Here is a 13,059-nt window from a genome sequence, read left to right as displayed (position 1 = left end):
AAGGTATTTAGTTCGACATAGAGGTCTCTTTAATTCGACTTCTGTACTCCTCCCCGACGAGGGGAGTAGCGCTAAATTCGACATGGCCATGTCGAATTAGGCTAGGTGTGGATGGAAATCGACGCTAATAGCTCCGGGAGCTATCCCACAGTGCACCACTCTGTTGACGCTCTGGACAGCAGTACGAGCTCGGATGCTCTGAACTGCCACACAGGAAAAGCCCCGGGAAAATTTGAATTTGAATTCCTTTTCCTGTCTGGCCAGTTTGAATCTCATTTCCTGTCTGGACATCGTGGCGAGCTCAGCAGCACTGGCAACGATGCAGAGCTCTCCAGCAGTGATGGCCGTGCAATCTCAGAATAGAAAGAGGGCCCCAGCATGGACTGATCGGGAAGTCTTGGATCTCATCGCTGTGTGGGGCGATGAGTCCGTGCTTTCCGAGCTGCGATCCAAAAGACGGAATGCAAAGATCTACGAGAAGATCTCTAAAGACATGGCAGAGAGAGGATACAGCCGGGATGTAACGCAGTGCCGTGTGGAAAATCAAGGAGCTGAGACAAGGCTACCAGAAGACCAAAGAGGCAAACGGACGCTCCGGATCCCATCCCCAGACATCCCGTTTCTACGAGGCACTGCATTCCATCCTCGGTGTGGCCGCCACCACTACCCCACCAGTGACCGTGGACTCTGAGGATGGGATAGTGTCCACGGCTGGATCCTCGGACATGTTAGCGGACGGGGAAGATGAGGAAGGAGATGAGGAGGACGAGGCAGTCGACAGCGCTCACAACGCTGATTTCCCCGACAGCCAGGATCTCTTCATCACCCTTACAGAGATCCCCTACCAACCCTCCCCAGCCGTTACCCCGGACACAGAATCTGGGGAAGGATCAGCCAGTAAGTGTTGTAAAAATCTAAACATTTATTTGTAACAGAACAGGAATATTAACAATTTAAAAAATGGGTTTCTCATGATTAGTTTGATTAGCTTAACGGTTCAGTCATGGGCAGTGCAACTATTGAAAAAAAATCTAGCAATGTCCGGTTTTGCATGATTGTCCTGCCCAAGCCGCTCTACTGGTTAGTCACTGCTACAGCAGCTACAGTAAAATGCGGTCTATATGTCCGGGGATGGAGCAGAAATCCTCCTGTGACATCTCGAGGAAGCTCTCCTGGAGGTAATTGGAAATCCGCTGCATTAGGTTCTTGGGGAGAGCGGCCTTATTGGGTCCTCCGTAGTAGGACACGTTGCCACGCCACGAGACAAGCAAGTACTCTGGAATCATTGCTCTGCACAGCATGGCGGCATACGGCCCTGGTCTTTGGAGGCTTTCCCGGAGCATTCGCTCTTTCTCGCTGTCAGAGATCCTCATGAGGGTGATGTCGCTCATGATGACCTGCTTTGAATGAGGTAGGGGAATGTTAGTGTTGGGACTGCTTTGCCGTTCCTTTACAGAACTGTAACCGCTGGTTTGCAGCCACGCGGTGGAGGCGGGAGAGGGGCAGCCGAAAGGGATCGTTCCCGGGGACAGCCGCGAGGGTGTGGGACAGGAGCAGACTTCCTGCTTGCCGAATTGCTGGCAGCAGGGACCGACATTGATTTCAATGTGAAATGAGGCCATTGCTAATATTAAAGTTTTAAGCTGCCACAAGTCTACGGCTTACCATGTCTGCCTGCAACAGAAATTCCGTTCTCCTGAGAGGCTTCTCAAATGTGCTGTAGAAGACCCCAGGCACTGAATGCGAAGGCCGAGAATTCGACCTTGTGCTGAGTGCGCATGTGATAGGTGCTGTGCATGGTCTTGTTCACAGAGAAAGACTATGTTCTTTGTTCACAACTACATTTATCTTTCTGAGGAATTCACTCCCTTTTTCCCATTCCCACAGCCCCATCTGCGACTGTCTCACAACCTAGCCTGTCATCACACTCCCAGAGGCTAGCGCGGATTAGGCATAAGAAGAAGAGGACACGGGAGGACATGTTCTCGGAGCTTATAGCCTGCTCCAGAGCCCAGGCAGCACAGCAGACCCAGTGGCGGGAGAACTTGACCCGAATGCACCAAGCCAACATGGATCGGGAGGAGAGGTGGCGTCAGGAAGACCAGCAGGCGACTCAAACCCTGCTTGGACTAATGAGGGAGCAAACGGACACGCTCCGGCGCCTTGTGGATGTTCTGCAGGAACGGAGGCAGGAGGACAGAGCCCCGCTGCAGTCCATCTCTAACCGCCCTCCCCCGCCACCAAGTCCCATACTCCCCTCACCCAAAGTGCACAGAAGGAGAGGCGGCAGAGTCCCTGCTAACTCTCACTCCACCCCTGCAGAGAGCTCGAGCAGCAGAAGGCTCTCATTCCCCAAAATTTGACAAGTTCTTTCCTTCCCGCCTGACACAAGCCCCCGTCCAAGTTTCACTTTCCCAGTTCCATGTTTGGTTGATAATAAAAAATACGTTTCTGTTAACTACTGTTTCCATCATGTTCTTTTGGAGGAGGGGGGGATAGGGGGTTGGTAATTCGACAGGACAGTCACCTTTGGCAGGGTATATAGTCGGGGGCAGGCACAGCAGCAGGGCACATACATAGTGCAGTGATGCAGTGACTAGTTACCTTGGTTAGTCTGGGAGGTTGTTTTCATGTTATGTGGTGGGGGGTGGGTTGCTCTGTGACTTTGTGGCAGGGGAGGGCAGTTACAGATCTTAAGCGGCGGTCCTTAGGCAGGATCACAGAGCCACACAGCAGGGGATCTGTAACCGTCCTCCCCCTGCCACAAAGTCACATAGACCCCCCCATACACACAGTCCCTATCAGGAGGGGTGACAGGCTCCGTTGAAACAACCATCCCACCGCAGCGGAGCCTGTCAATCCTTGAGTTTAGAAGCTGCATTCGCGCCACTACAGTACACCCGCTCCGCACCACAGTCTGCGTCCCAGTTTTAAAAAATTCCCGCGAATACAGTATTAAAGAAAACGGTGTGCTTTAACAAAGTAGAACTATTTTTATTTTGAAACGTGTGTTGGAAGTGGGGTGAAGGGGGTATGTAACTGGATAGGATAGTCAACATTAACTGGGTAAAGAAACGGGGGCAGGTTTAGCTTCTCAATACACAAACTTTAAAGTCACAGGTTACCCTGCTCACTCAGGAACTTTGCTTTCAAAGCCTTCCGGATGCACAGCGCTTCCCGCTGGTCTCTTCTAATCGCCCGGCTGTCTGGCTGTGAGTAATCAGCAGCCAGGCTATTTTCCTCAACCTCCCACCCCGCCATAAAGGTCTCCCCCTTGCTCTCACAGAGATTGTGGAGCACACAGCAAGCTGCAATAACAATGGGGATATTGGTTTCGCTGAGATCACAGCGAGTCAGTAAGCTTCTCCATCTCCCCTTGAGACGTCCAAAAGCACACTCCACCACCATTCTGCACTTGCTCAGCCGGTAGTTGAAGAGTTCTTTTTCAGTGTCCAGGGCGCCAGTATAGGGCTTCATGAGCCAGGGCATTAGCGGGTAGGCTGGGTCCCCGAGGATGACTATAGGCATCTCCACATCCCCAAGAGTTATTTTGTGGTCCGGGAAGTAAATACCTTGCTGCAGCCGTCTAAACAGACCAGAGTTCCTGAAAACACGAGCGTCATGAACCTTGCCCGGCCATCCCACGTAGATGTTGGTAAAACGTCCCCTGTGGTCCACCAGTGCTTGCAGCACCATGGAAAAGTATCCCTTTCTGTTAATGTACTGGCTGGCCTGGTGTTCCGGTGCCAGGATAGGGATGTGAGTTCCATCTATGGCCCCACCGCAGTTTGGGAATCCCATCGCTGCGAAGCCATCTATGATGGCCTCCACGTTTCCCAGGGTCACTACCTTTGGCAGCAGTACATCAACGATTGCCTTGGCTACTTGCATCACAACAACCCCCACGGTAGATTTGCCCACCCCAAACTGGTTCGCGACTGACCGGTAGCTGTCTGGCGTTGCAAGCTTCCACAGGGCTATGGCCACTCGCTTCTGGACAGTCAGGGCTGCTCGCATCCGGGTGTCATTGCGCTTCAGGGCAGGGGACAGCAACTCACAAAGTTCCAGGAAAGTTCCCTTCCGCATGCGAAAGTTTCGCAGCCACTGGGATTCATCCCAGACCTGCAGCACTATGCGGTCCCACCACTCAGTGCTTGTTTCCCGTGCCCAGAATCTCCTTTCCACGGCATCAACATGACCCATTGCCACCGTGATGTTCTCGGTGCTGGGTCCCCTGCTTTCTGAGAGGTCTGTGCTACTCTCAGACTTCAGGCCATCACCGCGTTGACGTAGCCTCCTCGCCTGACTTTTCTGCATCTGCCTCAGGGAAAGGTGTATGATAAGTTGCGAGGCGTTGAGAGCGGCCACAACTGCAGTGATGGTTGCAGCAGGCTCCATGCTCGCAGTGCTGTGGCGTCTGCGCTGTCACTGACTAGAAAAGTGCGCGAACTGATTTCCCGCCGGCGCTTTCAGGGAGGGAGGGCGGGAGTGATGGACGGATGACGACAGTTACCCAAAAGCACCCTGGACACATTTTTTTTACCCAGAAGGCATTTGCGGCTCCACCCAGAATTCCAATGGGCAGCGGGGACTCCGGGAACTGTGGGATAGCTGACCACAGTGCACCACTTCCAATGTCGACGCTTTCCCCGTTAGTGTGGACTCACAAAGTCGAATTACTGTCCTTAGTGTGGACACACACGTTCGACTTTGCAATATCGATTCCAAAAATTCGATTTAAGTAAAATCGAACTACTCTCGTAGTGTAGACAAGGCCTATGTCTCAAAAGAGAACTTGATCATGAAAGACGATTTGGTCTAGAAGTTTGAACAAATTGTCAAGTGGCACCCAAAGCTGATTTCCAGAAGAAAATACAGTTCTGTTTTAGTAATTCACAGGTGGTATGAACAGCAGATGAGAATTAAGGAGTGCTATAGGAAATTTCCCTCAGAGCAGCCAATGTTGTTAAGCTTCCTGAAGCATAAAGCATATCCTGATCACTGAGCTGTTTTAGCCATACATCTCCTATTAAAGTCAATGAGAGATGTACAGCTAACATCCCTTGTGCTGCTGCACTCTGCCCTACCTAAGAGTCAGTGTGTAACAGTGCCAACAGAGAAGCAGGGAAGGAATCATGCTTTAGCAAGGCACCTTTCCCTGCTCCCCCATTTGCTTTAGGGGGTAGTAATCTATAGATTATTATCACTTATATCTTGCAATGTGACAGTATGCTCCCAGGCCTCAACCTCCTCAGTGGCAGCTTAGCCATGTGCACCTGGACCCAGTCCTACTCCCCTCTAAGTCTCTGCATGGGTGTGTGTATCTTAAACCATGATATGTCCCATTATTAATGTCAATATGTTCTCCTCCCCCATGCTGTAAACTAGATGTCAGAATTTATTTATTTTTAATGAGTACAATAATTTTTCCATGTGAATGTGAACCATTTTTACTTTTAATCTTGGGTATTTTGAAGTATTATCAGTTGTAGGTAACAGCACATGTGAAACTAACCTTTGAGATTAAAAGCTGGGGAAAATAAAACAAAATGTGAGGAAAAAGTTTGGATAAAGAAAACTTAAAAAAATATTCTAGTAAGCCATTGTAGTTTCAGTGATCTGAGGTCTGGCATCCAACAGAAAAGATGAAGAATCCACATATGGATGTGGAGGGACATATTTTCAAAAGCAGCCTTTCTGTTTGCCTGGTTAAAATGTAATAAGGGTGCTAGCTCACCACAAAGAGGTCTCATTTATTTTGTTTAACTTCTACTTTAATTTAAAAATCAATACATTGTACAAGTCAAAATAATTCAGCAGTTTTCTATTTCTGACTCGCAGCAAAGTACTAGTCATCGATCATAAGACTATAATGTGAGAAGTTGGTTGTTAAAAGGACAAAAAATGGATTATATACAAAAGTTCTTTGTCCTGTAGTATTTTGTTGGGAATAGTTGCAATTAGTCCATTAATGTTATTACTATCAGAATGTATTTTAGTAGTCTAGAAATTATGAATAGAAAAGATTACTTAAATCTAGTGTCACATTTGAAGTGCGGAATTGTTCCCCACAGTACTTTTTCTAATGTTCTGCTTAGTCTAGCTTTAAAGGTGACCTGTAAAGGAGGAATAAAAAATTGTTTGTGACCTTTTTTGCTTTTTTATGATGTACGAAAAGTTTTTTTCCTTCTGCTTCTCTTGTGCATTTGGAATTCCACATTCCTTTTAGACACTACAGATAGATAACTAGTGGATTAGGACATCGCATGTACCTGGCTAATTAAATCGGATTGAGAGGGGAAGTGATTTTTATTCAGCTGTTTAAAATGGTTTTTGTGGGGGATTTTTGTTTGTATGCTTTTGGTAATGCAGAACAGAAAACCTCTCTTTATTAAACAACTATGATCCTTTAAAGGTTGGGAGATCCCATTTCACATTTCTGAAACTCCCAGCTGGTTCTCCAACAAAAGCAGGTGAGACCAGACTTCACATTTCTCGTATTTTTAAAGTTAAAAAAACAAAACAAAACAAAGTTGCCTTTTTAAAATCTGAATCCTCCAGACCTTTATAAGGAAACAAAAAGGTACTAATCTATTTTTCCCCTTTTCCAAGTAACTTTTAAATTAACTAAATTATGGAATTTCCATCAGTCAATATTTTTATCCTGCTTTAATACCGTTAATACATTTATCTCATAATAATGTAGTGATAAAATACCTCATCCAATGATTATTGTCTCTCCAGAGTTTCACAAAAAAATAATACTTATTTTCACATTTTCCTTGTATGGTAGGAAAGGGCCTAACAAGCTAAACATACATTTGGGTCAATAAGTAGTGCTATCCCTATTTTTATTGCTGCATGAAAACAGCAGAAAGCTGTTGAAATATTTCTGTAAATAAACCTTGCTCTTGCTGATATTCACAACCTGTCATCCTGAACATTTGGATGAGTTGTGCTTTCTTGAGATTAACAATATGTGTTTCAAATACCTTGATGAATAAATATTATTATAGTAGCACATAGGAGCCCCAATCATGGGTCAGGACTGTATTGTGCTAAGTGTATACAACCACAGAACAAAAAGACAGTCCTGGCCCCAAAGAGCTTACAATGTAAGTAGAAGACAAGAAAAAACACATGGGGAAGTACAAGGAAGGAAGTACAGACAGAGGGGGAAGTACAAGGAAATAATGAAACAATATTTGTTATCATGACAGCCAGTGATCTCAGCACATCAGCAGCCTGACCATTGTCAAGTTATTTTGTAGATTTCAAAGGAAATGACAGTTTCAAGTCATGTTCCATTCAGCACAGGCCATTATTTTTATGGAGGCTACATTTTGAGAAACATTTTTCCTTTGCTTTTTTTTTTTTTTTTTTTTTAAGAATAATTTCAGTCCCCATTAAGAGTTCACAAGAGAAGATCCTTTTATGAAGTCCTAGTTTTGTAGGTTTTTCCCCCTGAAGTTTTAGGCCCTGATCCTGGAAAAACACATATGCTGAGTTTATATACTTTGAGTAGTCTTACTGAAGAGGATTGTGTACAGAGCATAACATTGAGCACATGGCTAAATCTTTACAGAATCAGTACATAACTGAATTAAAATATATGCAGATGTCAAATAAAATCTTTACACATGCATTTGCAAGTACTAAATTTTACTGCATTATTCACAGTATGCACAATCCTACAATGTGCTGAGTATTCAGGCCCCCCTGAACTCAATGGGAATATACTTGCACTTAAGTGCTTTGCTGGATTGGGGCCAGACTACTCAGCATCTTGCAGGATCAATTCACCATGTCCCTCGGTAAATTGGTCTAATGGTTAATTACCCTCATTGTTAAAAATTTATAACTTATTTCCCATCTGAATTTGTCTAGCTCCAATTTCCAGCCATTGGATTGTTATACTTTTTTCTGCTGGATTTGAAAAGCCCACTTCCAAATATTTGTTCCTCATGTAGATATTTACAAACTGTGATCGTAACCCCTTAACCTTCTCTTTGATAGATTGAGTTCCTTGAGTCTGTCACTATAAAGCATGCTTTCTAATAATTTAATCATGGCTCTTCTCTGAACCCTGTGCAATTTATCAACATCCTTTTTAAACTGTGAACACCAGAACTGGACACAGTATTCCAGCAGTGGTCATAGCGGGGCCAAATAGAGGAGAAAATAACCTCTCCACTTCTGCATTAGGCCTTTTGACCATATCATCGCACTGGGAGCTCATGTTCAGCAGATTATCCACCACAGCACCCAAATCTTTTTCCGAGTCCCTGTTTCCCAAAATAGAGTTCCCCATGCTGTAAATATGCTCTTAGCGAGTGAGTCACACTCTGGTTTTTGCCCCTTTCCTGGGGTAGTGCAGCTACATGCTACCTCTTATTCGGTCTGGATTGTAATCATACACTCTAGCCAACTTGAGCCTGAGAAGGAACCAGAATTTACCAAGGTACATTGTCAAAGAGCCACAGTAATATGTCAGCAGCCCCCCATCAGTTCCGCCATCCCTGCTCGCAGCACCTCCCCTTCCCTCCCTGATCAACTGTTTTGTGGCATGCAGGAGGCTGGTGGGGGGAAGGGGAGGAACATGGGCACAGCAGGCTCAGGGGAGGGGGTGGGAAAGGGTGGAGTGGGAGAAGGGCCTGTAGCAGAGCTGGGGGTTGAGCAGTGAGCACCCCCAGGTACACTGGAAAGTTGGCACCTGTAGCTCCGGCCCCGAAGTCTGTGCCTATACAAGGAGCCACATATTAACTTCTGAAGAGCCGCACGTGGCTCCGGAGCCACAGGTTGGCCACCCCTGCTCTAGCCTATAGTTGTTTATCAATTCTGTATTCAGTTTACCAATAAAGGAAGAGTAAAAACATTTTCCCCTACTTCCAGCCACACTATCAGTCAGCTCACCTGCTGCTTTTACCAGCCTTTGGAGGTTCTCAACTCCATGGCCCTACCTTGGTTGTCTGATGGTCTACCATGATTTAGTAATGTCCTCTGGTTGAAATAGCTGTGCAAGAGCATGGAAGGAAGAGGGCTATGGAGCCACCTGGATTGCAGACTTATTTATGTGGCTGTACAGATAAATTATACTTGTGGTCAAAATTTGTTACCTGTCTTCATCCATGGACACTGCATGGAACAAGCTATCTTGAAATCTCTTTAGTAAAATGAAGTCTAATTGCTTCTTACTGTCTCAGCTCATTAGCAGTTTATATTCCTTCAATTAATTACTCTATTCAATCAATTAATTCACTGCATTTCACTTTTGCCCTTCTCCACCTACATGATGATAGCTACTATCCTCCAACTCCTCCCCATCAAGCTTCCTTTCTGATTTTGATTCCTGGCTCTATCATCCTCCCCTTTATAATCTCACTCACCCCTTAGCTTCACATTTTCTTGCATTTGTGTTTTCATTTGACATGCAACCCTAGTTCAACTCTCACACTGACCAAAAGGGCTGTTCACATGACTTGGTCTGCGATCATTGCTTTCTGTTGTTAAGTTCTCTCTCTCTCCAACCATCAACTGGTCTCTTTCACCATCTCTCATCCATCCCCTTCCTCATGCTCTGTCTCTCAACCTTTCTCACTCTAGTCCATCAGCACTGAAGATATCTCATCTGCTCTCAGCTCTCTCCTCCCTGTCTTTCTTCCATTATTGAATCTCTCCTCCAGCCTCTACTGTTTCCTCCCTCTCCCGCATCACAAGGACAGACTGCAAGCCCCCAGCCATGGCTCACCATCATCCTTTTTTTCCACTCTGATCCCATGCTGCATAGCAAAAATCCTGTGATCAAACTGACTTCATCTGCTACAAATTCATTCTCTTCTCCTTCACTTCTGCAGTCTTCCCAGATAAAACAACTCTTATTCTCCAATTTAACTGAATCCCATGTCCTCAGTCCAGGCCATCTTTTCACACCTTTGACTCACTCTTCAAACCTTCCTCTCCAATAGCCTCCACTTCTCTTTCTTCACAATAACTCATCTTTTTCTTCAAAAGAAAAATTGGACAAAATACAACATGACCTTCCTCCTCCCCTAGGCTCACGTTCTCTTTCCCATCTACAATTCTAACCTTTTTCCTAGTGATAGAAGAAGTTTATTTTCTTCTCTCTTCCTCTACCCCTTCCACTTGCTTCAGTGACCCTATTCCCATCTCCAGATCTCTTTTTCCTTTTTTCATTGCCTATCTTTCTCCTCTTCTCAATCTTACTCTCCTGTAGGTCCTTCTCACAATACAAACATGCTTTAGTGTCTCCAGTCTTAAAACCCACTCTCGCCCCCAGTTGCTTCTCCAACCACTGCCCCGTCTTCCTTCTTACTTTCATCTTTAAACTAATGAATATGCTGTCTACACTTTCTATCTGGAGTTCCTCTCCTACAATTCCATCCTAAACTCTCTCCAATCCAGCTTCTGCTCCTAACACTCCACTGAAATGGCTCTCACCGAAGTCTCTAATGATTTCTTCCTAGCCAAAGCTCAAAATCAGTACTATTTTCTAATCCTCTTTGACTTGTCAGATTCTTCTTCGAGTGCTTGCTCATATCCATTCCATTAGGTGTGTGCGCGCCGCGTGCACGATCGTCGGAAGATTTTCTACCCTAGCAACACCGGCGGGTCGGCTGTGGAGCCCCCTAGAGTGGCGCCTTCATGGCGCTGAATATATACCCCAGCCGACCCGGCGCCCCCTCAGTTCCTTCTTACCGCCCCTGACGGTCGTTGGAACTGTGGAGCGCTGCTTAGCTGTTCTCCACTCTCCTTAGCTTAGTTTGTTGTATCACAGTTTTCGTTATAGTTATAGTTCTAGTGTTTATAGTTAAATAGTTAAATAGTTTAAAAGTTGTTCTAGTTGTTCTAAGTAGTTCAGGGGATTAAGGGGGTCGTCTCCCCCTTTCTCCCCCGGCCGCGGGGCCGGGCTCATGCCCAACGCTCCCGGCTTCAAGCAGTGCGCCTCCTGCGCTAAGCCTATGCCCACGAGCGACCCGCACGACTCCTGTCTGAAGTGCCTGGGAGAGTCCCATCAAACAGACAAGTGCAAGATCTGTAAGGCCTTCAGACCAAGGACCAAGAAGGAGCGGGACTTTCGGCTCCGGCAACTCCTGATGGAGGCGGCACTTAGTCCGGACGCTCCATCTACAAGTCAGGCCCCGGCACTTAGCACCTCGGTGCGCAGTGCCCCGGCGGCACCGGCTATGACGACCACGCGAGTGGCGTCAGACAAGCCTCCCCGGCACCGGACCTCGTCGGCACCGCAAGCAGTTCCTCGGCGCCGGTCATTATCCCCGGGGCATAAAAATGCCCATACGACGGGGACATCCGTGCCGAAGACGCCGGCTCCCCCAGTGCCGGGGGTAGAGCCGCGTCCGCCGGTGGAGCACCGGAAACAGGTGCCTCCAGCACCGTCGACTCCGGCGCCGAGGCCGTTGAGTCCGGTGCAGCTAGCGTCTCCACCGAGACCGGCGGTGATACAGTGCCTCCCGTCGACTCCAGAGACCTTCGCGGCGGCGAGAGACTTAATAGCTCTCACGGAGCCGGCACCGCCTCAACCACCGGCACCGACTGCACCGTTGACTCGCCCGGTCCAGTCGAGGGGGAAACCTGCCTTGATGCGCCCTCCATCGCAAGGGCTGGAACCTCGGCACCGATCCAGGTCCCGAAGCAGGTCCCCACGCCGCTCGCAGTCCCGGCACCGAATATCGCCTCGGCACCGGTCGTACTCACGGCCAAGATCTTCTTCGCGGCACCGCTCTACGTCTCGGCACCGCTATGATCGTAGGCACCGATCAACGTCGAGACGTAGTTCTCGGCACCGCTACGGTCGACGCTCGACGTCGAGAGGCCGCTCCCGGCACCGGGCATACTCCAGGTCCTCGTCGAGGTCCAGATCCGACTCCCGGCACCGACGAGGTCATCGGCACCGGTCGCGGTCCCGGCACCGATCGCCGGCACCGCGTAGAGATAGATCATCTCCGGACCGGCACCGTGCGGCACCGCAGCCAATGGGAATCGTCTCGACGCTCTCGGCACCGCCGTGGCCATCGAGATCGGGGTCCCACTCCTCGGAGGACCTCTCGAGATCGGCATACCCCCCTCAGGGGCAAGCCGAGGAACAGGACTTGGGCCATTGGCAGGAGATGGCAGAGGACCATTCTCATGGCCCATCTCACTGGTCGTTTTGGACCCCGTGGGCGTACCATCAGGCGCAAGGGGCTCCAATTGCTTCGACCTCTCGCTCCGGTCACTCCATCAGAGGGGCCCCGGAGTCCACCATTTCTCGGCCTCCGCCAGGGGGCATGGAGGCTTCTGGGTCCGGACCACCTGACGCCCTGGACCCAGGCACAGGTGATGCTCCAGCCCAGGAACAGGGAGACCAGGACCAGCCCTTGGATCCTGTTCCACCGGAGGCATCTTCCTCTTCTTCTCCGGATGAGGCAGTGGCGGGCACATCGTGCACAGGCCCGCCTCCAATAGATCTTCGGGCTCACCAGGATCTTCTGCGCAGGATGGCCCGTAACATGGACCTGCAGGCGGAGGAGATAGTGGAGGTGCACGACCCGATCGTGAATATCCTTGGAGCGGATGCCCCATCGAGGGTGGCGTTACCCCTGATCCGCACGATTCAAACGAATGCGGATACGATATGGCAAACTCCTGCCTCTATCCCACCCACAGCGAGAGGGGTGGAAAGGAAATACTTTGTCCCGTCTAAGGACTACGGGTACTTGTATACCCACCCCCAACCGTGTTCACTGGTGGTGGAATCAGTGAACGCACGAGAGCGCCACGGCCAGCAGGCTGCAGCGCCTAAATCAAAAGAGGCTAAGCGGCTCGATTTGTTTGGCCGTAAGGTTTACTCAGCCGGAGGGCTGCAACTTAGAGCGGCGAACCAACAGGCGCTACTGAGCCGCTACAATTTTAACTCCTGGAACTCTATGGGGAAGTTTAAGGAGTTGATTCCCCAGGAGTCCAGGGAAGAGTTTGAAGCCATGGTAGAGGAGGGCAAGAAGGTGGCTTGGACCTCCTTGCAGGCCTCCTTGGACATAGCAG

At 48.5% G+C, this 13,059-nt stretch overlaps 1 protein-coding gene across 9 annotated transcripts in view; it reads left to right on the top strand.

Annotated features, from left to right (window-relative positions):
- The window catches only part of CTNNA3 (catenin alpha 3), a 954,554-nt gene that overhangs the window by 794,499 nt on the left and 146,996 nt on the right, over positions 1-13,059 (top strand). The window contains exon 14 of one of the 9 annotated variants that reach the window (XM_054035492.1): positions 1,888-2,333. The exons of the other annotated variants lie outside the window; for them this stretch is intronic. Within the exon in view, the coding sequence (XP_053891467.1) occupies positions 1,888-1,941 (54 nt within the window). The 3' untranslated portion in view covers positions 1,942-2,333. Of the gene's footprint in view, positions 1-1,887; positions 2,334-13,059 lie in introns of those variants that run through there. 9 annotated transcript variants of the gene reach the window in all.

Source organism: Malaclemys terrapin, chromosome 7 (assembly GCF_027887155.1).
Source record: "Malaclemys terrapin pileata isolate rMalTer1 chromosome 7, rMalTer1.hap1, whole genome shotgun sequence".
Classification (NCBI taxonomy): domain Eukaryota; kingdom Metazoa; phylum Chordata; order Testudines; family Emydidae; genus Malaclemys; species Malaclemys terrapin.
The sequence above is the reverse complement of the archived record's forward strand: the minus strand, read 5'-3'. Positions and strand labels throughout refer to the sequence as shown.